The following is a 24587-nucleotide window of genomic DNA, read 5'->3' on the forward strand; positions in this document are numbered from 1 at the left end:
TTGATTCCCTTTCCTTTCACTCCTGTTTTTCTGCTGTTGGTAGATGGCTGTCTATGCACTTCTACTTTTATGTTGATTTTCAAAATCACCTGAGGAAGGATGGTATGTTTTGCTTCAGTTGGATGTGAGGAAATCATAGTACACATACCCTTGGCAAGGGATTCAAGAAGTTAAAGTCTAAATGCCAGATATGAAGATTTTTTTCCTGAGCAGAAAATCACCTGCTGTCCAGTAGGGACAGCCACATAAAAGGTACATAAAAGGAGCAATCTGGCTAAACCATTGACAGAGAATTTAAAGTGTTTTCTGAACCAAAAACTGTTCTACTGGTTAGCCAGAGAGCTAAGCCATCCCCAGGTGGACTTGGAAGCATCCAATCCAAATATGAAAAGTAGAGTAAGCTTCCAAGACAAATTATCAGGAGTAGACATTTGTAGTAGACAAAGCCAAATATGTTTTCCCTCTTCTGCTTTTATATCAACAGATGATGGAAGTTACTTAGTTTACACTGAGAATGTTGGAATGTGATAGTCGAGCAGAGTTGTCACACCTGTGTTATGCTTTCCTGGTAGTCTAGACATTCCATCTTCTGCTCATTCCTGGGGATCTGAATCCATCACCTGTGCTTAATACTTATGTCTGTTGAAAAAAGTAAATACTCCTCCAAATGGTGTCATGTACATGCTCTTCTAACTTCAAACAGGCCTTTAATTCTCTTGGGTTTTGTGAAGTATGTTGGTGTCAAGATAGAAAGATTACTTTCAAGGAACCAGGTGTTCATTCTCTGAGTTTTTTTTTTTTTTTTTTTTTAATTTTATAGACCTACCCTTACATCTCCTGCTGTTTTCAGCTGTATCAGAGTGAGGAATTGTGTATTTGTGGCTATGGTACTGCAAGCTGTCCAAATATATCTGTGAAAGATGCCAACAATTTGCTGTAATGATTGCCCATTTATATATCCTTTTGTTGTTGCAGTATGGCTTGCAACAACTAACTCAATTTTCTTCTCTTGAAAATGAATCCTATTCCGTCTTCGAAAAGATAAATTTATTCTTTGTTCTTGAGACACGGTAACCACAGTTCACTCCTCTTTTTCATACCTCAGTCATCTGTCATCTTTCCAAAGCTTCAAAACTCTCAAGAGAATACAGTGCATATTAGATGTGAGAAGAGTGATGTCTCAGTAAGATTGACCTGATCAGGAAAATTCCTTCTTCTTTTCTTCTCCTCCCCTTTCACCCGAAATGACTCCTTCAGGAAACATCCACTCCTTCTATAGCTAAGTGGATCAAAGTGCTGTATTGTTGGATCTTAATCACATATGAATGGTTCCAGAAGGGATCAGAGCTCTCTTTGTTCATTAGAGGCTTCTAGGCCAAAAACAGTGCCAGCAGCCATAAAGGAAATATGTAAACCTCTGTTTGGTCATTCAGTGAACCATGTCACTCTAGGCTTGACCTCCACTTCTTTGCACAAACTTCCTTCTGCAGGAAGGTGGCCTAAATCATGGTCCTAAAATATATTAATGCTAGCAATTGTATGGAAAGGGGATTTTTTTCTTCTGTTTGATGTTCCTCTACTAATTTTTCTCCTCACTGTTTTCTGCTTCTGAATATCCCCAGCTTTAAGTGAAAATCAGGATTCAAAATGTTCCAGATTTATCTGTATCAGACAGTACTGTGGTCTATAACTCTGTAGTGTCACGGTATCTTGCAATCTGTAGTGCTTACAAAAAATAAAAAAATAAAAATAAACCCTTGTTAACTAAGAGAGGTGCTGTTGCCCTCTTCTCTCCCCGCCTGTGGTTTTGGAAGGGTGTCTGTTGTGAAGTAGCAGTGTGTGGCCAAGCCCAATGCGCTATGTCTGAACAGCAGCTGTTTTTACCAGTAGGAAGGAGTAACATTAAAATATGTTTGAATGGGGAAAGAGTAACTAAATTAAATAGCAGTATTCTCTCCCAAAGAATACCTATGAGAAGGACTCTAAAAGCTTCTTCAATTGTCTGTATTCCAATCAATTTTTTTATTATTCCCCACAGACAACTCCTGTTTTAGTCTCTCTCCCTTCTCCTCACATTTTCCGTACAATTAATCATTCACTTGTATATATTGTTCAGTTTGCACAGGTGTGTGATTACAAATGAATTTGAGTCTAACTTGCAGTGTGGTAAAAATGCACTACACACAAATATGTGCCAATATCAACTTAAAGTATAAGATGATAGACATTTTTTTCTTCCTCTAAAATGGGTTTCTGCTACACTGGATGCATACATATCCCCACTAATTGGGATTGCTGATAGGTAGACAAACCATTCGGGAAAGAAAATTACTTGACCAAGTGCTTTTACTGCTTTATAGCCCATCAAGATGTTGGGAGTGCTTAATGGGACTAAGCAGTACTGGATATGACATTAAAAAGATGTACCTTCTTATTTCTTCTGTTGCTTCAGTTGGATGTTTGTGCGCAGCCATTTTAATGATAATAATGAATTTACCTTTTCTTTTTATACAATACAAATTCAGATGGTCTTCATGCCTATAGACTAACATCTGTAGTTGATGTATCAAGTGCAATCCTGTATCTTACCTGTGCTCTTATATCAACTGCAAATAAATTACATAACTGATAATAAGATTACTGTCATCTCCGACAGTGTTACTGATAGGAACATAGAGAATGAGAAGGTTCCATGTCATCCAGGGTATTTGTGCCCAAACACAAGTGTTAGTTGTTGTTTACTGAGTTATTTGTCTGTTACTGCCATGTTTAAAATGTCATCCAGTAAAGGAGGAAAACCAAACGACTTAACTGATCAGTCATACGTTGTGAATAATGAAAAGCAAATAATTGAGCTGTTCCTGTTTGCCCTTTAGGTTAGAAAATGTGTTGTGCAAAGTAAATGACTGAATGTGCTCAAAGAAAGAAAGAAAGAAAGATTGGTTTATATGTTACTTGTGAGCATACAGGCTAAATTAGTAGGACAGTGCATCTTCAACAAATAATTTCTTTGGCTTTTTATCTTTACATATTGTTTTAAAAGTATAGTCAAGGCTAAAAAGTAAAGGACTGTTTTAACTAATGCTTTTGGTAAAATTTATAAAATTCATAAAACTCACACATGATAACCTTTAATAAAATTGAAATATGCAAATCATACTAGAAACATTATGTTGTTGTATGTGGTTTGTATAAAATAAACATAACTGGTCTCTCGCTTCCCCCAAGAATAGCTGAAGCTCCAGCCAGACTATCAGCCAGTAGGTTTTTCGTAGGATCCAGTTTTACGTGCTCATCCTGCATTTATCTTTAATCTGAACCCAGCTGATTGAATTTATACCTTATTTTTACTGACAGCTGTAGTTAATGCATCTTAACTCTTAGCAAAGGAACAAATGAACCATTTTTGGTTTTCTGAGACAAATGTCAGTGTTGCACCTCGACTTTCTGAGCATTGTTCACCTTTTCAGCATAGTGCGAGCACCATCGAGTCCATTTGCAGGTTTGTGCTTTGCAGTTGGCAAACATCTAGCTGATGTACTAGCAGATGGGTTGAGATTTTTATCTTTCGGTATGATGCCATTTCTGCCGTGATGGAACAGACATCTTTAGAAGCAACATGTTTTATTACTTGTAAGTCATCTAAAGCCCTTTTACGTGGCTGATCTCTTTACACCTCTCTTTACTTCCCCTCTCCAATTCCTTCCACACTGCCTGTGGTCTGACTGACATGATGATGACACTGTCCTTTCTATTAATCTGTCTATAGCTGGACTTGTAAAACAGTGTGGCTGGTGGCACTCTTTCCTTGGTGTTGAATAAACTGCTGTACAACATGCAAATACTTTTTTCAAAATCTGACAGTTAGATTCTTCTCCAAAACTGCTGTTTTGCAGTAGGCAGCATAGTATCTTTTGCAGCTTTTCTGGGATGATACGTGAAACACTTTATTTGTTGTCCTGATTTTTAAAAAATATTGTTAGTGCTTTATCTTGTAATGAGATCATTTCTTTTATGAGAGAACAATTAGAAATGTTCTATTACAAAGATTTCAAATTTTAATGATTACCAAGTAGATTTTTTTTTAGTTTAAGTCACTATGGCATCCGTGAATTATTAGCAATGTACCATTAATACATTGATTCATTATAAACCAGTAGTAATGTTTTTCAGTAACTCTCATATGGAAGGAAACATAAAACATTACTGTGCAAACTCTGATCTGTTTAATAACTGTGGCTTGGTATTTATAGAACTGTACTAAACATTCAGATCTAAAATGCTATTAAAGAATGTATTTTTAGCTATGTTTTTATATATACAACTCCATGAGTTCTTGCCAATATTTTCTTCTTTTTCTTTGAAGTCTGGATTAGTATAAAATTGAGCGAGTCCCTGAACTGATGGTTGAGGAATATTCAGTAGTCTGTTGCTAGTTACCTCATTTTTGTGCCACCCTCTGCTTAACAGGCATGACAAAATTGTAATGCTAAATCTAACTCAAAGTGTCAGGTGTAATATCACTAACATGATGTTACTTTCATACTTCAGAAAAATAACAACTCTGATTTATTTTTCATCTTTATAGCCGAAAAATGTTCAGTCTATTGTTTTACCATCTTTGTGCTACTTTGGAGCTGCACAGGCTGTGGTGTAATAACACTAGATCCTATATCATACATCTTGGCATGGAAATGACAGAATAGTTTAATTGTATTAAACCTTTCAATTACTGCCCTAGAATCGACTGTTTGTTCTTGATGAGTTTCTCGTTCAAGTAACCTTCGACCTCATAAAATACTAGACTCATACTGAAACCTACACTTTATAATGCCAGATTTTTTTCCCCATTTTCAGTTTTTGCAGTTAACTTGCATCAAGTTTAAAAATAATGCTTTAAAAGAATCAATTTCATGGTGAATGCATCTAGTCAAACAAGTCATTTAAACAACATCTTACTCGTGTGTAGCAGACCATTTTACAAGTAACTGATAGTTTTACAAGCCTGTGTTTCAGACAGGATAATTAGTTGTTTCTTGTATGTGAGCTTGGGACTTAAACTCATTAACTTCAATATACAGAACCTTTCTTGGCTTGGTATAGAATACTTAGTTAAGTTCTTTTTAGCTGTGGTCATATTTAAAAGTTCATTTTTAAGAAGTGGTAAAATGTGTACATTTTGAGTACATTCTCAAAAAGCAGTGATGCACTATAACCTTTTAGATTGCCAGTGGTCATCAAACTTATCATATGGTGATTTCTAATTTAAAGAAAATTCAATTAATAATGGTAAATGTGCAGAATTGTGACTTATTTTGAGCACTTAGAATGCAAAATTTAAAGAGGTGATTGTATCTTCATTAGACCACAGTTTTGAATAGTCAGGTTATTCTGTCTGAGGTGTGGAGAGAATAGAAAAATCTGTTGTGTGAAGGTATCTTAGTCAACTGGCATTAATTTTGTCTGAAATGATTCAAAAATTGATGTCATTTATATATTTGCTGAATTTTCTTTCCAGTAAGAAGTTTACCCAAGGTGTAATGCTAGGATATGCTGATAAAATTGTGAGTCAAATTCAGAGGCAGAGGGAAGAAGCTGTCTGTCAGCCTGCAGAACCCTGCTTTTGCTACTCATTTCCCATTCAGTGGGAATCAGCTGACAAATGCCTGTTTTTGTTTTTCATTGATATAATTGTGAGAACTGGGGCATCACCATGATGTCATCTGCCTGCCTCCAGGTGCCTAGTGTTGTATGGGAGGGCTTTTCTTTAGAAGGAGTTGGTCTATTAAGCGACACCACTCATGCACTCCACAGTTTTAGGCATACAAGGGTAATCTTTATTTCACTTCATCACAGAAACAATAGCCTTATTACAGACCCTCCTGTAAGCATCACCAATATTATTCTCAGCAGCCACCTTTCAAGGAAAAGCCAAAAGTTTCGTAAATGTTCTCTGCCCTAGAACATGGACATTTTTGGAGACGTGTGTGGTGGTTTTTTTGTTTGGTTGGGGGGTTTTTTGGTTTTATGTAAAGACTGATACGCTGACTGAAGTATCAGTGGATTTTTATTTTTATGTATATGCATCTCTTGATCTCCTGCCTGTTATTTCTTCTTTTTTCTTGAAGTGTGGATCAGGGTAATGTAGGACAAGTGATTCCTTGAAACGGTGAGTGAAGAATATTCAGTACTCTTGTTGGTAGTCCCTTCCCATGGGACTTTCTTACTAAAAGTCTTCTGAAACACATAGAAGAACTATCTGCTGCAACTTATGGTAATGGAAGGAATAACACTGGAGCTTGGAAAAAGAGAGATTCTAGTTTATTACCCTCAAGTTCAAAAGCCAGAAGGCAGCTGGAGGCCTGTACAGTTCTTCAGCATCACATTGTATTCACACATCTTCTCAAAATCCCTGTGGTCATCCCTGGCTTTCATAGTGCCCTCTCTGCAAGCCTCTGAGGTATTGAGGCTGTTGCCTCACAACACAGGAAATATCTGAGGTATCTGTTTAAAAACATCCTGTCTGTGTGAAGTGCTCCACTTCTGGGCTAAGATACTTCCTGTATCCAGATACTAGCATTTTAGTCATAGTGTCAGGCTGGTTATGCACATAGATGTTGTCTATATCCCTGAGCAGAGGACTGTTGTTTCGGGAGAACTCATCACCATATGTTTTTGACTTGAACTATGTAATTTTACTCTTTGTGTCCTTGTGCTTTGTGAAGGATCTGGAAGCTGCGAGGGGCCTTACTTAGGTGAGGTCCTAGTCTCAGCATAGAGCACAAAGGGGTTCTGAGTGTTTCTGTGTGAAGAGTTATTTAATATCAAGAAATGGAGATGAGTCTGGAGGTCTCTGGAATTCGGAGCGATGGTTTGCAAGTTTGGAAGCACTGGCACTTCCAGAGGCCTGGACCTAGAATAAACTAAGTGCAGCTTTGCCTCCACAGACCCTAGGGCTAGGAGGAAAACCTTAGAATGAGCTCCTGTAGAAGTCGTCCCTAGCATTGGAGAAGTTGGAGAATCACAGACCTCATGGAGTTCTGGGAGCCACTGTCTGAAACCGATGGTGCCAGCATCTCTGGGAACATATTTTGTTTCAGAGACATTGTATGTTAACTTTTTCCCAAAAGAGTTTACTTTACAGTTTGTTTTTGAGCCAGCTGTGGCTGATTGTAGCTGGTTGTGTTACCGACTGGCCTTCCATTGCCACTGTGCAGACTCTGCATAACAAATAACTCTCATCAGCAAAGGAACTAAAGGGAGGTTGAAGCCATCCTGCCTTTTATATACCCTGCTCCGTACCTGATACAGAACAAGTAACATAGGCATGACTACTCTCTGTTCTTACGTACGTGAGAAGACATAGCAAAGAACCACGGCTGCTGTTGAATGAATGGCTTTTCTCTGTGTTCATCTTGGCTGTTTGCTTGGAACAGTTTTAGCAGTGTAAATGGGGGGAACCAACCACAAAGCCCTTAGAAATTCTGTTCTTAGTTGTTGCTACAAGAATATGTGTCCATACAGTGTTTTGCTGCTTTGCAAACGTGGGCACAGTATACAGATGTTATTTATTCAAGTACTGGATTCATATACATGTTCAGGCAAACGCAGATGAATCATCGTATATGCACCTCTCCCAAAAATAGTGTTTAACTGTTATCTGAAGAGAATACATGTCATTTGCAGAAGGGTTGTCATAATGAGGATTCATCTTTGGACTTCTGATTATTCTAAAGTTTAATTTGGCATTTGACACCACAGGTAAACTTTTTTTTTTTTTTTCAGTAAAAGCTCAGCACTTGTGTACCTGTGGCTCAGGTTTTTTTATTAGTTGAAGCCAAAATCTGTATTTAAAGCTAGCATATTTTACTGCTGAAGTCAGCATACCATGTTGTTACTATCATTTTGTAAAGTGAACCATGAATGTATATAGTCTGTTAAAAAAAAAAAGTGATACGAAAACTCTGAAAGTCTAATAGAAATCTGATTAAAAGTCTTGAGTGTTGTGTTCCTTCTAGCTATTTGTGTTCCTTAAGTTATTTAACTGAAAATGTAACAAAGAACCAAAACAGGGTAAGAGAAGGTAGAGGGGAGATGAATGGTGGTATAATAAAAGCTTTTAAAAGCTTTCTTGTAAAATTATTTTTGGATATGCTCCACATTATTTTTTAACAGATGTGTGCAATGATAGCTATTTAAACAAATTATCCGAAGTTTAAATTGATCTTAAACTCAATCAGCTAATTTAGGATATCTTAAGAATATGTTTGGATATGTTGAGTGCTCTTATATAAAAAATTGCCCTTGTATGTAGAAAATTGACCTTTTTTGACTATGTAGTATGCAGAAAAAGCTGTGGTTTTTAGACAACCTCAAAATATCTGAATTTGACTGTATCTAATTTTCAGCATTGCTCTTTGGGATTTTTTATTCTAATAATTTCTTGGTGGAAAAAAAGAACTGAGGTTAGGACTGTCAAATAGTATCTGACAGTACTTTGCAAAAGACCTTAAGTACTTTAGAAAGGCAATTAGTAGAAGAGGAAGCAATAGAAGCAGTGATTTACAGGGTTAGTCGTGGGGCTAAAATATGCAGTCCAATGCAGAGAAATGTTAGGTTAATAGTGCATCTAAAGATCTGAGGTCTGAATTCCACTTCTCTCCTGATTTAAAATAAATTAAGTAATTAAAGCTGTAGACGTTAAGGGAAAATGTTTTACTGCCCTTTAATTGCATTCTTCTCATAATATACCTCCTCTCTCCTTATTATTTCACTCTTCACTCAAGAGTGGATGTTGTTTTGCTCCCTGTGGGGTTGAACATTGTGAGCCCTTATCTTGGTTATCCAGCCAACGCAGGTTGTATGAATCTTCATCTGGATATCTGGTTTTCTCTGTGTAGATATGCTGCCACCATTCTCACGTTATCTATATGTGTTCCAGTTGCAGAAAAAGCACATGCTTAGATAAACAGAATATTCTTGGTGAAGAAAACATGGAAGGCAATGTATAGATGTATCTTTTTACCAGTTACCTGATTCTTACTATTTGTTTTGAACAAATTAATAGAATGTAACCAAAAAAAACCCAAACAAACAAACCTAATATGCCGTAGTACTTTGTAGCTTTGGTAAAGACTTGCATGAAGAGAGCTGATAGACGCTAGTAGCTCTCCAAAGCCTCTCTCTGCTTTAACCTAAATACAGTGTCTCATGCAAATCTCAGTAGTACTTTCTGCATCCTCAGCACTTCTCTGTCCTCATTCTCATCCACCTCATTTGTCCCAGACCTGTCATAACGTGCCTGTAAATATCTGTGTACAAAATGCCTATCCATTTTGAAAATCTTTCACTTTCTCCGTAGTGATAGATTATATAATATTTTATATTTTTCCATAAGTATCCCTCCATGTTCTTCTTCCAGCTCTCTATCTTATTCTCCATTTCTCTTGTCTCACACTTGTATTTGCCAGTACTGCATGCTCTCTGTTTGGAACAGCATGTCTGTGCTAATTTGCCAGGCATCCTATTTCCTCATCCAGAACAGTTACGAACCTTCTTTAAAATACATTTCTTTAAGCAATCACTTACAGTTTGAAAAGGGTAGCGTCTTGTAGACGCTTGTAGATAACCAGGATGGAAAAGTGCATCTGTTCCACAAACTGCTGTGTAAATAATTTTGTGTATTATGTGTACCTGTGACCGTATTCCTCTTTATAGAGACTTGTGAGCCAAAAATATCAGCCATGTCTATTATGAAGCTAAGTACAAAACTCAGCTGGAAGTGTTTCAGATAATCTTTTGTAAAAAACAAAATTAAAAACAGATTGAAAAGCTGTACCTATTAGTAATACTAATTTCTAAAGCATCCATCACTACCTGTGAGAAGTTCTGCAAAAAGGTTTCTGATGGTTTTGAAATTTGGTCTAGAGAAATCATTCAGAATCATGAGGAAGACAATCTTGGGTTTTCTTTTGTTTTTACTTCAGCAGGTCATACTTCAAAAAACAAAAAGCTCAGTTACATCATTCCGATTATCATATGTTTTTAATCCTTTGTTGTAAATTTTTGACATTGTATGTACAGACTTTGAAATCATTGAGCATATAAAGATCAGTTGACAATTAAACAATTACCTTTATAAAGCTAGAATTTAAGAACGTTTCTATGTTTGATTTTAATCTCAAGATAGTGTTTCTGGAAATATCCCTGTGAGTAGGTTACTGAGGAGATCTGTCCCAGATGACAGTAGTATCTCCATCCTTTCCCATCAGTTGAAGCAGGTTTCATTCATGTCCTTGTCGCATACAAGGTATTCCATATAGATTCAATAGATACAAGGTATAGTTGTTTTAGGAGGATTGTTTATTAGATAAAGGTGCATTACAGGGGTCCTTCTAGATGTGGATGAGATCATTACTGTGAAGAAGCATACGAGAGCAAGCACAAATGCAGTCTCGCTGTAGGAGTATGTGAAGTATCTCTGTAGGAAGAATAAATCTTATGCAACTTTGCTGAGGGTTTTGAATGTTAGAACAGCTATTCTCATCAGAGAAGAGGTTCTTGTTGGCCCTGTGGGGTGTCAGATGAAGAGGTTATTAGCAGATTTTTAGGGGAATGGCATGAAGGTGTTGACTCATATGCAGCTGGTTGGTTTAAGATGAAGTGGCTACCTACCCATTCCACCCACTCTTGTAAGTCACTATATGCAGAACAGGATCAGCAGAAAAGCATGTGTAGCTGCTCCCGAGTCTGTGCAGTTTGCTGTCTAGCACACTGACATAAACTGGAGTGGATTTCAATCCACTTTTTAGCATCAGTGGTGTTTTAAGCAATGGGTTGCACTCTATGGTTAGTAGGTCAACATTTGTGGTTTCTATTTAATTTGCCAGAATTTCCTTTCTTTTCTCTTCTATTTTCCTTCTTTAGACATGACTTCTGTTACCTCTAATACCATCCTTTTTTTATTGCAACAGTTAAAAGATTTCTTTTTTTGTTTCCTTAAAGTCTTCTATAGCAGTATAAATATACTCTGAGCCTCTAATTATGTTTTTTTTCTAGGCCACCTGCAAGCGTTTTACCTTTTTAGCTGCACTGTTAATTTCCTTTAAGTTACTCATTTTATGTAGTTTCCCTTTTTAAAACTTAATGTTACATAATGGATTTTTTTGGCTTTTTCTCTTCTCCAAATATTTTGAATATGAGAATGCTTTGGTCACTGTTACTGCCAGCTCTTTTGTTGTTCATGTACTCAGGGTACAAACAAAAATTGACTGAGTTTTCTAAACAGTTGCTCCAAAAGGCGGATTTTTATGGTGTCTGAAAATGTAATCTCAGCATCACAGTCCAATGAAACATTTACTCTGTCCATATGGAGAACTCAAATTTCCCTTTGTTACTTCATTTCTTGTCCATGCAGATATGGGGTAAATAAGTGCACCATTCCTTAGTGGTTAATGTTATGGACTCAACAAATTAGGAAATTTTAGTTTACTTTGTCTCCACCAGTCACCTGCTTGTAGGGGTCCTTGCTTAATCCTGTAAAAGTCTTTGGAAAATCCACACCATTGGGAACGCGGCCTTAGGAATGACATGATTGTGCTGCTTTTCATTAGGTATCATGTACATATATTATTTCAATTTTTTTTTATTCTAGTGTTCCTGGTAAAACTGTTCAATATAACAACAATTTTTTTCCTCCACTAAATTCTCTGAATAAAGAGTGGATTGGAATTTTCTTAAGTGTTGATGAAATTTGGTATTAACATTTTGAATTCTGATGAAAAGTAATACTTTCAAACAGGTTTTATTGATTTTGAGTAAAAAAACAGAAATGACTGTTTAATCCTATGTTAGAGACACTGAATTTTCCTACATGTCTTATATTTGTGTGTGTTGTGAACTGGATAGGTGAGGTTCTGCAAGAGAACATGTGAAAGCTTTCAGCGTGACAGGTTACTCAGCTTACGTAGATCAATTTAGTAACATCAATTCCACACTGTGATGCTAATTTACACCAGCTGAGGTTCTGGGCATCTATCCTTTTATTGTGTCATGACTTTTCTAGCACACAGATTAAGCAACATTTGATAACCATATGCTTAGTGTGTTTTGCCAGTAGAATAGGACTTAGAAGGTGGAGAGTGGGAAGAGTGGGAATAATTGCAAACATGTATTGTTAGATTTTATTGACTTCAAAATGTGGCAAAAATACAATGTCAACTTCTCTATAAAACAAGTCGCCCCATGTGGAGTCAAGACATACAGTGAGGTCCTGTGAAATAGCAGTAAAGACATCTTAAAATAATGTGGATTTAATTGATTGTATTTTCCTCTAAGGTTATATTTTAAAAACTTAGCAGTCCCCAAGGAAATACATGTTTATGCAAAGCTCCTATGTAAATGCATATCTAATGCGTCAGTGATGTGAAGTATGTTTGAGTCTTTGTGTTTTGCTTTGGCATCCATGAGCAGGCAGAATGCTTTTCACCAGCTACGCAACAGAGGAAGACAAAAGAGCACCTCTTGGTAACAAACCTCTTTTGTACTAGTGCCGTTAAGGAAGCTGTAAAATAGTTCCTGCCGAGTGTCTGATTTTGCAAGAGCTACCTAGGTAAAGGGGTCACAGAATTTCAACTTCCCGCGGACATTTTGGTGATGGCTTAGCGTGCATCCTCTTCAGAAAATCCAGTAAGGAGCAAGTTTGAGTAATGACCGTCAGGCGGAAAGCAGCTACAGGGAAACGGGAAGGAAAGCGGGTGGAGAGCGGAGGGAGCATTCCAGTAGAAAACTCAACTGTGCAAACAGCATTGGGCATCTGATTGTGCTGGTCTGGTTTTGTGTAACTGTTTTCTCTCTTGGGTGTAACAGAAGGTTCCTTTTTAAGTCCGAAAAAACATTTGTTTTTAGAACTGAATGACTCCTGTTTTAAAGCGGGGATGTTGTAGTAAATTGCAGGAGAAAGTATGTGTATGTGCAAAAGTCCTTCTGGAAGTTTCAAAACAGTAGAGCTGGTTTGCAAAACTCTGATATTTAGTAAACTCCATTGTAGTGTGAGGTTTAAATGAGGAAATACGGTAACATACCATGAAGTGTCTCTTGGGTTGTGGAAGATCACTTCTGTGCTACTTCTGTTTTAGTTATTTAATATTGATGAGCCGATTAGTGTTCTTTTCCTATGTTTGGATTAGAGACAAGTCATCTAGGAAATTCTTTTCTCTGTAGGTATCCCTAAAATAGCTGTTACTTATGTGGATACAAACCATTGTGCTACGATGCCATTATCAAAACTTCCCATTTCAAAAGGCACCGCTTAATGATCACTTTTAATTTTAATGTTCATTCAGGACTTGTTATTGCAGAGTCTCTGACCTGGTTATCAGATGTGAAAAATGATGACATCACGTTGCTGATTTTATTACATTTTTATTACACACCAAGAAATAGTAAAAAAAAGTATAGTAAAAATTTTTTTTAATCAAGATTTCAGATCCACATAAATAATTTATCTGCAAAATTTGTTTCACTAAATAAATTGATGCTGTTTTGCTACTGAAATAGCAGTTATATCTTGGAGTCTGCAGGCACTGAAATATAGCTTAAAGTGCATTGTGTTTTTCTTGGCTAGAGGCTGCCTTGGTAAGCAATGTTGTATTTGCTCACAAATGCACAAGACTCAGTGCTACTATGCTTACTGCCATCATTTCCTTATGTATGTGTTTCTAGATGTTTAATGCTTTTAAACCTAAGTAGTCTCATTAAAATGTAATGACCTTTTCCTAATCATTTATTCATATGGTATAGCCTTATTTCCAGATGCTATGTAAATAAGACTGTGGACAGATTTCAGTGAACTCAGGGGGCTGATGGCAATAGTCTTCCAGTAGGGGGGGTGTGGTGGACATCCTCTAGGTTACAGGTCCGAAAAATCTTAAATTACTCAGCCATATTTGTCAGCTTAACACCAGCAGGCTGCTTCGTCAACTAGTTACACTGACACCTTGCTTTGTTGTGCTTTGTGCAGCTTTCACTTCCCCCCGGTTTAGCAGTCAGGGCGGCTGTTACTAAAAGTGGCAAGAGTGCTTCCATACCCTGCTACTCCACTGCTGTGATAGTGCCACTAATTTAACATATTAAAGGGGGTGAATTGAACTGGGGGTTAATTCAGCTACAGAAGACATCACCTTATGTCCCTTATGGGGATTAGTTTTTATATTTTGATCACATGTAACCATGCTAACAGATCAGTTACTACTGTGTCACTGTGCTAGTAATGCTAAGGAATAGGTACATTGATATGAAAATAGTGGTCGTCAGACCCATTTATTTCCACTTGCATTTTTTCTGAAATTTTTCTAAGGGGGAGTGAATTTCAGGTTCCTCACCTCTTTGTCTACATGTTTGCAGGTCATTTTTGAGACACTTCTCCTTCTCCTAGAAATAGATTTTAAAAAAGGTTTCATCTGTATCTTGGCTGAGGGAAGCAGTAGTTCCCATCTCAAAACCACAGTTTTTTTCTGATAATTCTGTTACTAGAAGCTCTATCAAAGTTCTTTTCTAGACAATCTAAGAAATCCTTCCTGCTTTCTTTTCACAACCGAATTGTGATTTATGTGAGTTAATACAACTACAATCGGTTTCTTCTATTAGATTGAACTATTAGTTAAATAAAACTGTTGTATAGATACTCTAAAGAGCTGTATAGAGACTTTGCAGCTTGTTGGGGCTTTTGAAGCCTTTTTCTGCTTTCTGTGCACAGCCTAGCACAGTGCAGCTCCAGTTGCCTGTCTAGGGCCTCTGCCGCCTACAATACAAGTAACTGTTCCTGTTGTTGTGCATATTTGTGGCTCGGTCTGCGATAGGAGAAAATTAAGAATATTTTGGCAGGAAATATAAGGAACAAGAATGTGCAAACTAAGTTAGGACCAAATATTTCTGTTGGTTTGTTGACAATAGCAAGTATTGATGGATATAATTTCAATGTAAAAACTAAATGTGTATTTTGACAAGTCTGATGTGAGTAGGCTATTGGATCAAATACTATCAAAGACTAAAAGTTTTATGAAAACAGCTTAATATAATCTATTGATCAGAATAGCCTGCAAACTGCTGTCTTTTTCCATGAAGCATTAATAGGATCAAAAATCAGATTTGACACTGTGCATGCTAATTTGAAAAGTGATTGCAGTATGATGCCAAGTTAAAATCTTTTATTTTGCATTCTTTTGGTGGGTCTGTGTTTCTGACTTGATATTTGATGTAATTAGTGTCAGTGATGATGGGTCTTTCCAAGAAATTGCATCTTCCTCAGTATGTTTTGTCAAGGCTTATAATAACCTTATAACTTGTAACTCTATAAGGCATCTTATTCTTATGCCTTCTTTCTGCATGGTTGCTGCAGAAATACAAATGGAATTTTTTAGTTAAAGGGTTTCCTTCTTTATAGTCATTATTACCTATTGTTAGTAAGTAGTTTAAGCCCCTGGAATATACTGAATTTAGAAGGAAGAACATGATAGAAAACCATCATATCTCACATATAATGCCTATTACTATTCTAATCAAATTAGTATTCTAGTTTCCTCTGTTTAATTAAAAAAAACCTGATTTTGGAAGAATTTTTATTTTTCTAGTGCTCTCAAGGTCGTTATGAAGCCCCTTACTATAGTTTACATTTGAATGGAACGTTTAAGATTTGTAAATTTTTGACAGTTACTGTTGTTAGATTAGTTTGGCAGCAAATTTTGTATCTTAAATGTTTACCAGTAACAGTATGATGTAACATACAGCTTTAATGTTAAAGTACAAACTTAACCTAAAATTTCCTACTGCTATTTTTGCTGTTTTGCCATGTTTTTTGATTTTTTTTTTTTCTGACCACTTGCTTCATGTGCTTTGCTCTACCTTAAGTGTGTATAATTCTTCCCCAGACCTCCCATGCTGTTAAACGTATTGGTAGAATGGTAGCTTCCAAGCAGGTCACTCACCCCAAAAGAAAACACTTCAGGTCACAACATATAACCTATATTATAAGAACAGCTGTGAGTAAGATTCTAAAAATGAGTATCCTTGATCTTTTACATGTTGGTTTGGGGTGGTTTTTTTTTTTTTTTTTTTTGTCTCTCTCATCTTAAAAAAAAAAAGTATGTTGTCATTGTGTTATTAATAGATTTGTCTTTTTTTTTTTTAATAGATCAAAAAATATTTTGAACTTGAGCCACTTGCACGTGGAAAGCGCTGGATTCTTAAACCCTGCTCCTTGGATGATATGGAAGCAGTAAAAGACAGCTTCTCCCTTCTAATAAACTTATTAGAAGAGAGAGACTTCGAACCTTCAAGAATGTGAAACGCAAGAGAGAAGAGTGGTTCTCCGGTCATCGCTGTACCTGTTCATTCTGCTCACAGCTTAATTATGGTGGGCGATCAAGACTGTGCTATGATGTATGTCATACACAGTTAGCGCAGAATACCCTTTTGTTAAAATAAACACCCTGTGAATCAGGTACATGATTATTTCCAGTAAAATTGTCTACACTACTGAAATAGGGAGTTCCTCTTTGTTTACCACTAGTTCTGCACACTGCATGTTGCTTTCTTGCGTTGTCATCATCCTTGATATGAAATTTTGCACGCACAAAAATAACGTAGTCTGTAAAGGAGGAATTCTAACTGCTACCTTGGCTTTTAAAAATAACTAATGTCTTAGGGATTTGTGAGACTAATTTGTATTAGCTTGTTTATTGACCCCACAGTCTGTCTAGAAAACACAGCCACTGAGATTCTTGATGTATGATACCTTAAAAGCAAGGAGTTTCTTGTTAATGCACAGTTTAGTCTGGAGTTTTGCTAAATGAAAATATAATTGACATGCTGGTTGATTCCTATTCTAAAATCTAATGCATAACCTTGTCAAAGGCATAAAACATTATTTTGGTGGAAGTTTCCTGAAGAGGAAATTAAGGCACAGATGTATGTGCAGGTAACAGTATTTGTTAAGAATAGGTGACAATAAGATGGCCTAAGTAACAACATTGTAGAAAATATACAGAAGTGGGGTAAAGTAATAACTTTCACTGAAACTAGTTTTTCATGAAGAGAAGCAAAGCGAATGTCTTGTAAATCAGCTGTGGAGGCATGCTTGGTTACTAATTTGAAGTGTGACTGATCTCCTTCTCTGGAGGTACTCAAAACCCGCCTGGACGCGATCCTGTGCAATGTGCTCTAGGTGACCCTGCTTGAGCAGGGGGGTTGGACTAGATGATCTCCTGAGGTCCCTTCCAACCTCAACCATTCTGTGATTCTGTGATTCTGTGATTTTAAATAAGGATTGCCTCCTGTATCATTTGCTCATAGAGTACTACTGTTATCGTAACAGTGCCAAGGCATCTATACCACAATTAAGGGCCTGCCAGTGTTTGTATTATAAGCTTCTCTTTTCAAGGGTTTATAACTTGTTCTCTAAAACTTCCTCTGGGCTGAATGTTACTTAGAAGACAAAATAGTATTCATTGGATACAAAATTTGTAATACATTTGGAAAAATCCCATTTGGTGCCAGTAACACAGTGCATATTTCCTCTTTCCAAGTTTTCCCCATTGTAGGTTTGCAGTTTTTTGGCCACCTTCTGTTCATTTTTAAAACCATATAAACCAGTTCGGTCTGTTAAAGAAATGTGCCAGGTCAGTAGTTCACAACTCAGTCAGTCACAACAGGGTATGTGCAAACCGGTCTCTGGACTGGTGCACGCCTTGAATGTTGTGCCTTGTGCATTCAGCTCCCCATGTGCATGAGCATCCGCAAACAAACTGTAGAGATGTGCCAATGGTCCTTCACTGATTCTGCTTCTCATGTATTTAAACTTGTAAATCATTTTTCAGGGCTTTAAGCAACATATCCTTCCACTCCGAACATTTATTTTTTAAGTTTAAAGTATATTGTAGTTTCTCACTAGTTTATTTGAGAATAAAAAAATAGCAAGGATCAGCTTATAAAGGCTTATAAAAGCTGTTTCTCTATTATTAGTAATTATACTCTTTGTTAAACAAAATGTTTTTATAGCTCTTTGTTTACTTTTTAATTTCCATGGATTTCTTGGCTTGCTCCTTCAGAACTATATCTGCCCAAATGCATGGCCTTATAATCACTGTTTCAACTCACTTCCTATTATCAGAATGAAGCTGGGAAAACTGGTAAGCTCCTTGTTTAATTTTGTAATAGAATAGCCAGAAAGCTTTGCTCATAAGCCTGAAGGACATCTCCTCTTGCTTTGTTTTTCTTCTCTTTCCTGCCAGGTCAATCTCCTCAATCCTCAGACTCTTGGAAATACCCAAGAACTGGAATCCTTCATTTTAAAATACAGGCTGAGGAGCCCTATGCTGGTTCCAGTTCTCTCTGTACAATTTAGAAGCAACCCAGCTGCCCATCAGTTTCTCTTGCGTGGCTTAAGGAGGCTCCTTTTCCTGAGTTTAAAGAGGAATTGGATCTGATTTAGAGGTTCAGGCTCTCTCTCTCTTAGCTAACATGAGCAAATACAGAGTCCCCAGATTTCTCTCCTGGTTAGGGACAACAAGAAGTAAGAAATGGTGGGGAGGAGTGAGAAAAGTATTTCCCAGGAGAAGGCAGGCAGTTTGGGGAGGCAAAAAGAGGGATTCAGAGCTTTTACTGCTTTTTCATTTAACATTAACTAGAAGGTGAGAGGTAAAATGTTTTTACTGTTTTTCCCCTGCTTTCCCCTATTAAAGTGAGGGACAAAAGGCACAAGTGAAAATAATCCCAACAGTACTGAATTCTTGGAACTGTACTTATTTGTATTGTCAGTGAGTCTGGCCCAAAGATTTTAGGCTTTTTGATTTAAATTTTGGTTATGATTTCCCAACTATGCACTGTTGGAAGGTGCTACGTGGCTAACATCTAAAAGGCCCAACTAGTCAAAGAGGCATGGCTTTGGCATATGCCAGTGTAGTTAGACAAGGACCTTTTGATGCTTAATGCTTTTTCTTTAGGAAAATACCAACTGCACAGGAGCAGTGATTGTTTTCATAATGACTTTAAATATCCTTATTCTTACTAATATAGTGATCATTCCTTATCACAGGTTGAAACAATACCTCATAACTGATTATGGCTAAGACCAACACTTTACTTTACTTTGATTGTAGTTCTTTTGTGGTTTTGTGTTGTGGATGGACTTAAATGGATGTGTACCTTTTTAATGTCTAAACACCTTCACCTTTTTATGGAGGGATTAAAAATGTTCATAACAACTCCTGTCACACTTCCTTGTCTAAAGTGTTCTTGAATACTATGGCTACGGTAGAATATTTGAGCACCATACAGTTTTTATTCAGATGACCAATCTCATTTGCTTTTTTATCTTTTCACATGTGTTCATCATTTAGATGAAATAAACTTGGGCACTAGGTTCTGCTTTCCATGCAAGTTCATTAAGGAGTGAACATTGTCTTTTTAAAAAAGATATTGTGCTTTAATGTTCTTTAGACATCTGTTGAATTACTTTGTGTGTGTATGTGTGTGTATGTGTATGTGCCCACATTGGGCTGCTCCTCAGACCTGTGGCTGTCTGCCGTGTTTCAGGTGTCAGAATGAAAACATTATCAATCAGTATCCAGCAACAGCTGGTTTCGACAAGCTTCTGTCTGCTGCCTAATGCTTTACAACTTGTCAATAAGACTTCTTTGTCTACCCCTTCTCAGCTGGTAATCTTACTGCTTCCATGTTGTGTCCTGTACTTGTACTTCTAGCATTTGTATGGAAAAAAAAGTTACATCTTCGTGGGTTTTGATATTCTTTCTTGCTGTATAATGTTCCATGTGTATCTTAGCTTGCCTATTCAAATGCGCTTTACAGAAATCTGTGATGTATTATTTCATTTAACTTCTTGCATTTCATTATATTTATAGAAGTTGCAGGTTTTTGTACCGTATTAGTTAATACAGTTGCCTTTTTGTAATGGCAATTAATTTATATTACAAAAGTTTGTATCTTTACCGTAGTTGAGAGTATTAGTTAACTGCCATACTATCTTGACTTTATACTAAAAATACAGTGTCTATACACAGTAGTTGACCCATTCATGTGGACAACTGCCAGACATGAGAAACTTGTACTGTTTGTGATTTATACACAATTTCCACTATCAAAAACAAAATGAAAATAAACACTGTGTAGAGTTGAGTTGCTAAGTTTGGATTTCTTCAGTGTTAACTGGTTTGGGAGCATGATTTATTACCTTGATATGGAATCTTCAAAATAAGTTATTTACTCCTAGATGAAAACAAATAATTACTATATAATAATTGCTAAATTATACATAGGTACACATAAACCTCCAAAAATTGGTTGATTTATTTCTACAGTAAAGTGTTGTTACTCTGGAAATATTTCTGAAATACATTGTGGATTTATTGCTGGAACACAGCTTGGAATAATCCTCATACAGTTATCCCAAATGTTAAATTGAGGGACATGTTTATATGACTAGAACATATTTTTAAATACATTGACACAGTACAGGACATATACCAAGGAAAACATGAAAAAAATTGAGCAAAGAAAAATACTGTGGGAAAAAATAAGAAACTTGCTGAGACAACGTAATCTTAATGTTATTCTATCACACATTGTTTGAGTGGAAAAGATGCTCATAATGCAAGTTGTAACACAGCTGATGGAAGTACAGCACTGCTCAGCCAGACTGGAGGTTCCTGATTCAGCTCTTGAGGTATGTATGCTTTTTTTATTTTATTATTTTTAAATCTGCCTCTTAGCCAAAACTGGGATGGAAATAGATTTGTAAACGCAGAATATTTTCTTCATTCTTTTCTTTCATATAAATAGGGACTGAAAATCTACTAATCATGTCTCATTTGATAGATCTTTAAAGAATTTTCATTAGCTCATTAGCCCTTTGACCTAATAGTTCAAACAAGTAAAAACATCTGTTTGTGTCAGCTGTGGGGTTAGTCACCCAGGGCCTAGATTAACACAGGGATGAGAAAGCCCCCCATCTCCTACATGAGAACAAAAACTGTACCTTTTCAGTCTCTGGAGTCAAAAAGGACCCCTGAAATCAAGTAGGGCTGCTGAAATCTGTTAGATGAAGATCATTTCTCTTCAATCCTCAGCCATCATGGGTGAGCTGAGTAACTTTATTGTGTGGGTTGGTCTGAAGATCAGGTCTAATTTAACTAGTTATTGTGAGAAATTTGTGCTTCATCCTAGCTACTTATATTTTAGCTTTCATTCCAGTTATTTTTTTAAGAAGCCAAAAGTATGTTGTGTATCCTGCTATTTTTTCACCAAATTTCATAGAAAAATGTAATGTGTGGTATTCTGGTGTTCTCAGGTGAAATATATTTCGGACAGCCTCATTTGTGGAATGAGTGTTTGTGCATCAAGCGTGTTGAGCACTTCCACTTAAAATGTGTCTTACATATGCCTTCATTTTTACATCACTGAAACTGTCTAGAGAAGGTAGCTTTTTAACTGTGAATATTGGTGCTAACAGTCTATGCAACTCCAGCTGTCTGTGGCAATAAGGCTGTGAAAACAGGAGGGACAGATTGTAATCATCTGGTTGGCAGGTTTACAGTAAAACCAATAAGAGTGCTTAGCAAAAGGTCCTATGGTCATTTGGGATAAATAGGAAAAATTAAGTAGGTATTTAAGGTGTGAAGAGGAGGGGTGACATGAAATCCATGCCCAGCCATACTACTATTATGGGAATGGAGAAAATCATTGCCTGAAAAAAGCTTCTTTTTGATAAGAAGCATATTTGTAATGAAAAGCTGTTGTATAGTTAATTTCTAAATAAAGAAACATTACCTCTCATATGAAAATTCCATGTGTATTTTTGAACCTGCCCGCATGCTAATCAGATAGACATGAAATGTAGCTTTCTATTATGATTGTGTGCAATATAAAGAAAGCAGTTCACAATTAATTTTCTCAATTTTCCCTATCAGAGTTTGAGCTAAAAATGCCAAAAAATAAAACCAGCAATCACAGTACTCTTTTTTAACCTGTCACCTTGAAAAAGTGAAACACTTTTTTTTTGTTGTTTGTTTGTTTGTTTTACTATGCCGTGTAACTATAATTTATTGCATTTCAGCATGCACTGGAAAGTATTTGCATGTATTAAGCCAAACGAGATAAAAATAAATCCTTTTGTTGTTTGGCAACTTTCATGAATGAAGAACAATCGTTGTCCTCCTAAGGAGACATTTACCTTTGCGGTATAGAGATCTCATGTTATCGCTTTGTTGTAAATTGTTGCTAACTGAAATTCTAAGTCATGGAAGTCCCAAATAAAAGATCTGGTACTGTTTAAATGCTATGAATATCTTGCATAGTTACAAAGATAATGTGGAGGACAGAGCAAAATCATGACTTTCATATATATGTTGCAAAACCAAACCTAAATTTAATGTCCACACAGCAAAGTATCTGGTATTTTAACAATGTGACAGCCTTGGATTTGGAAGGTTGATAGATTTTTCAGGATCAAAAGGGCATTTCGTAGAAAGTTTAATTTTATGGTAGGTTACATTTTGGGCCTGTCAACTTTGACACGGCCCCTTTAAAGCAACAATTCCTGCTGTGTGTTAAGGTTGGCACTCTAAAAATTTCTTTTATAGAAATTAATCCATTCTGCATTCTGTTAGCACATGCTAAAACAGCATTTCCTTTCCAGTGTCACCGCATCACATTTACTTGAAAGCACATATCCATTTTCCACTAATATATATCTTGCTGGTTTTTTGAAACAAAAGCATCATATGCATATCATAGCAGACTGTATGTACTAAAATTTTTAATAGTATATTCTCAGAGATTATACCTCCAAATTATTCCTTTTCCTTAATTCCAAAAGATTCCCCTTTTTGAGCTCCTATGTAGTAGTATTGTATACCTTTCAAAGTCCACATTTCTGCTGATGTATTTTTAATGCTTGTAACAGCAAACGTCTATTAACAAAACTGTATCAGAACTGTTTTATTATAGAGTTCACATGTACAGTGTTTTTGTAAGACATAGAGATTTAAGATGGGAATGGGATTTCACCACTTAAAGGTAACAATGTCTAAACCACAATATCTATGAAATTGCTTTTCTATTTAATACTGAAATGCACAATGCACTGTCACCATTTCCACAATATTTACCTTGCTGCAGAAAAGAAAAGAGCATTCATTGTCAGTAAGGCAAATTATAACAGCCTTAGTTCACCCTTACTAAAATGCCGTTTGTCAGCCAGATAGTTGTAATCCTCCCTGGTTTACACATGTCTCAGTTTAAGTTGAAAGCCTTTTCTGAAGCATATGAAACTAAGATTAATTAAAAAAAAGAGAGAGAGAGAGAGAGAGAGAAAGAGAGAATCCTAATTGCCTTTTCCAAAAATATTTTTGTACATAATTTACAGGAGTGTGACTGATGCAGAGAAGTTCACTATTTACCTTTAAAATATAGAGCATGACCTTTTGGTTACAGTAAATACAGTATTGCAAGTCTGGTAAAGTCATCACATATATTAAAGGTATTGAGACCATTTACCTCACATTCCTATCTATTAGCTTCCACAATTAACATGATCCACAGCTGAAAAAATAGTTCTAGTTGTCAGTGATAAATGGGGTGAAATCGTCAATCACTGAAGTTGACAGTATTGTTTTTAAAAGATATTACAAACAAATGTTTACCCAAAGATAGCAGTATGTTGTTGAGATTTTGTTCCTGGCGCTCTCATTTCACTTACAAAGCAAACTGACTTTAGTGTTCACTTTCAGATTGAAGAGCATCAAGAGTACCTAACATTCAAGCATCGAAGGCTTTAGCAGAACCAGAAACGTTTCTGGTGGCCCAGGCTCTGAGATCAGAAATTCAGCTTTTTCTTTTCTTTTCTTGATTTGTCTTTTATTCTCTTGTTCTGATGTGTGAACCTGAGGTTTGGTTCAGTCCTGTCTGCACTGAGAGGTGTCAGTACTGTATAGCCTACAATAATGGATTATACAAATACCATGCCTATTTTTAGTGCTTGCTTTTAGTCTCCAAATAATTTTAATATCAAAGTCAAATGTGTGGTGTTTTGATAAGTTGATGGTAACTTAGACAAAGAAAATGCACGCAATGTTTGTAGAGGAGAAATCTCATTTGTTTCTTCCCTTTTCAACACTGAGGAGAAATCTTCCATAAAATGGCTTTGGGAAGATGAATCTTGTTCTGGTCGCTTGTGAGAGATTCAACATGCAGTTTTGCCTTTAGGTTTGGGCCAAATTAAACAGAAGACAAACTATTTCCTCTTTTAAGTTTGGCATTTTATAATATCTGGGTACTTATGATTTGCATGTTCTCAAGCAGATCATCTGTGGGAACCACTTCACATCTAACCTGATTAAGGCCTGAAGGAGGTGGTTAAGCCCACTGCTAGTCCATGTTTCCGGTTACTGGTCTGATCCTTTAATTCCTACTCGCATATAATGCTTAAAAAGCCCTCAATGTTCACAGCTGTGTACACAGTTCCCTCCTGCATCATGCGAGTGTGCCTTCGGAGAGGCTGTCGAGGCAGGTGTAGC

The 24587-nt window shown here is 36.4% G+C and overlaps 1 protein-coding gene across 3 annotated transcripts in view; it reads left to right on the forward strand.

Annotated features, from left to right (window-relative positions):
- ARL15 (ADP ribosylation factor like GTPase 15) overlaps positions 1 to 20190 on the forward strand; it is a 234102-nt gene extending 213912 nt beyond the window's left edge. For all 3 annotated transcript variants that reach the window (XM_067315690.1, XM_067315688.1, XM_067315689.1), the window contains one exon: positions 16190 to 20190. In XM_067315690.1, the coding sequence (XP_067171791.1) occupies positions 16190 to 16342 (153 nt within the window). In that variant the 3' untranslated portion in view covers positions 16343 to 20190. The remainder of the gene's footprint in view (positions 1 to 16189) is intronic.
- Positions 20191 to 24587: the final 4397 nt, after the last annotated feature.

The sequence above is a fragment of the Apteryx mantelli genome, chromosome Z (genome assembly GCF_036417845.1).
Source record: "Apteryx mantelli isolate bAptMan1 chromosome Z, bAptMan1.hap1, whole genome shotgun sequence".
Classification (NCBI taxonomy): Eukaryota; Metazoa; Chordata; class Aves; order Apterygiformes; family Apterygidae; genus Apteryx; species Apteryx mantelli.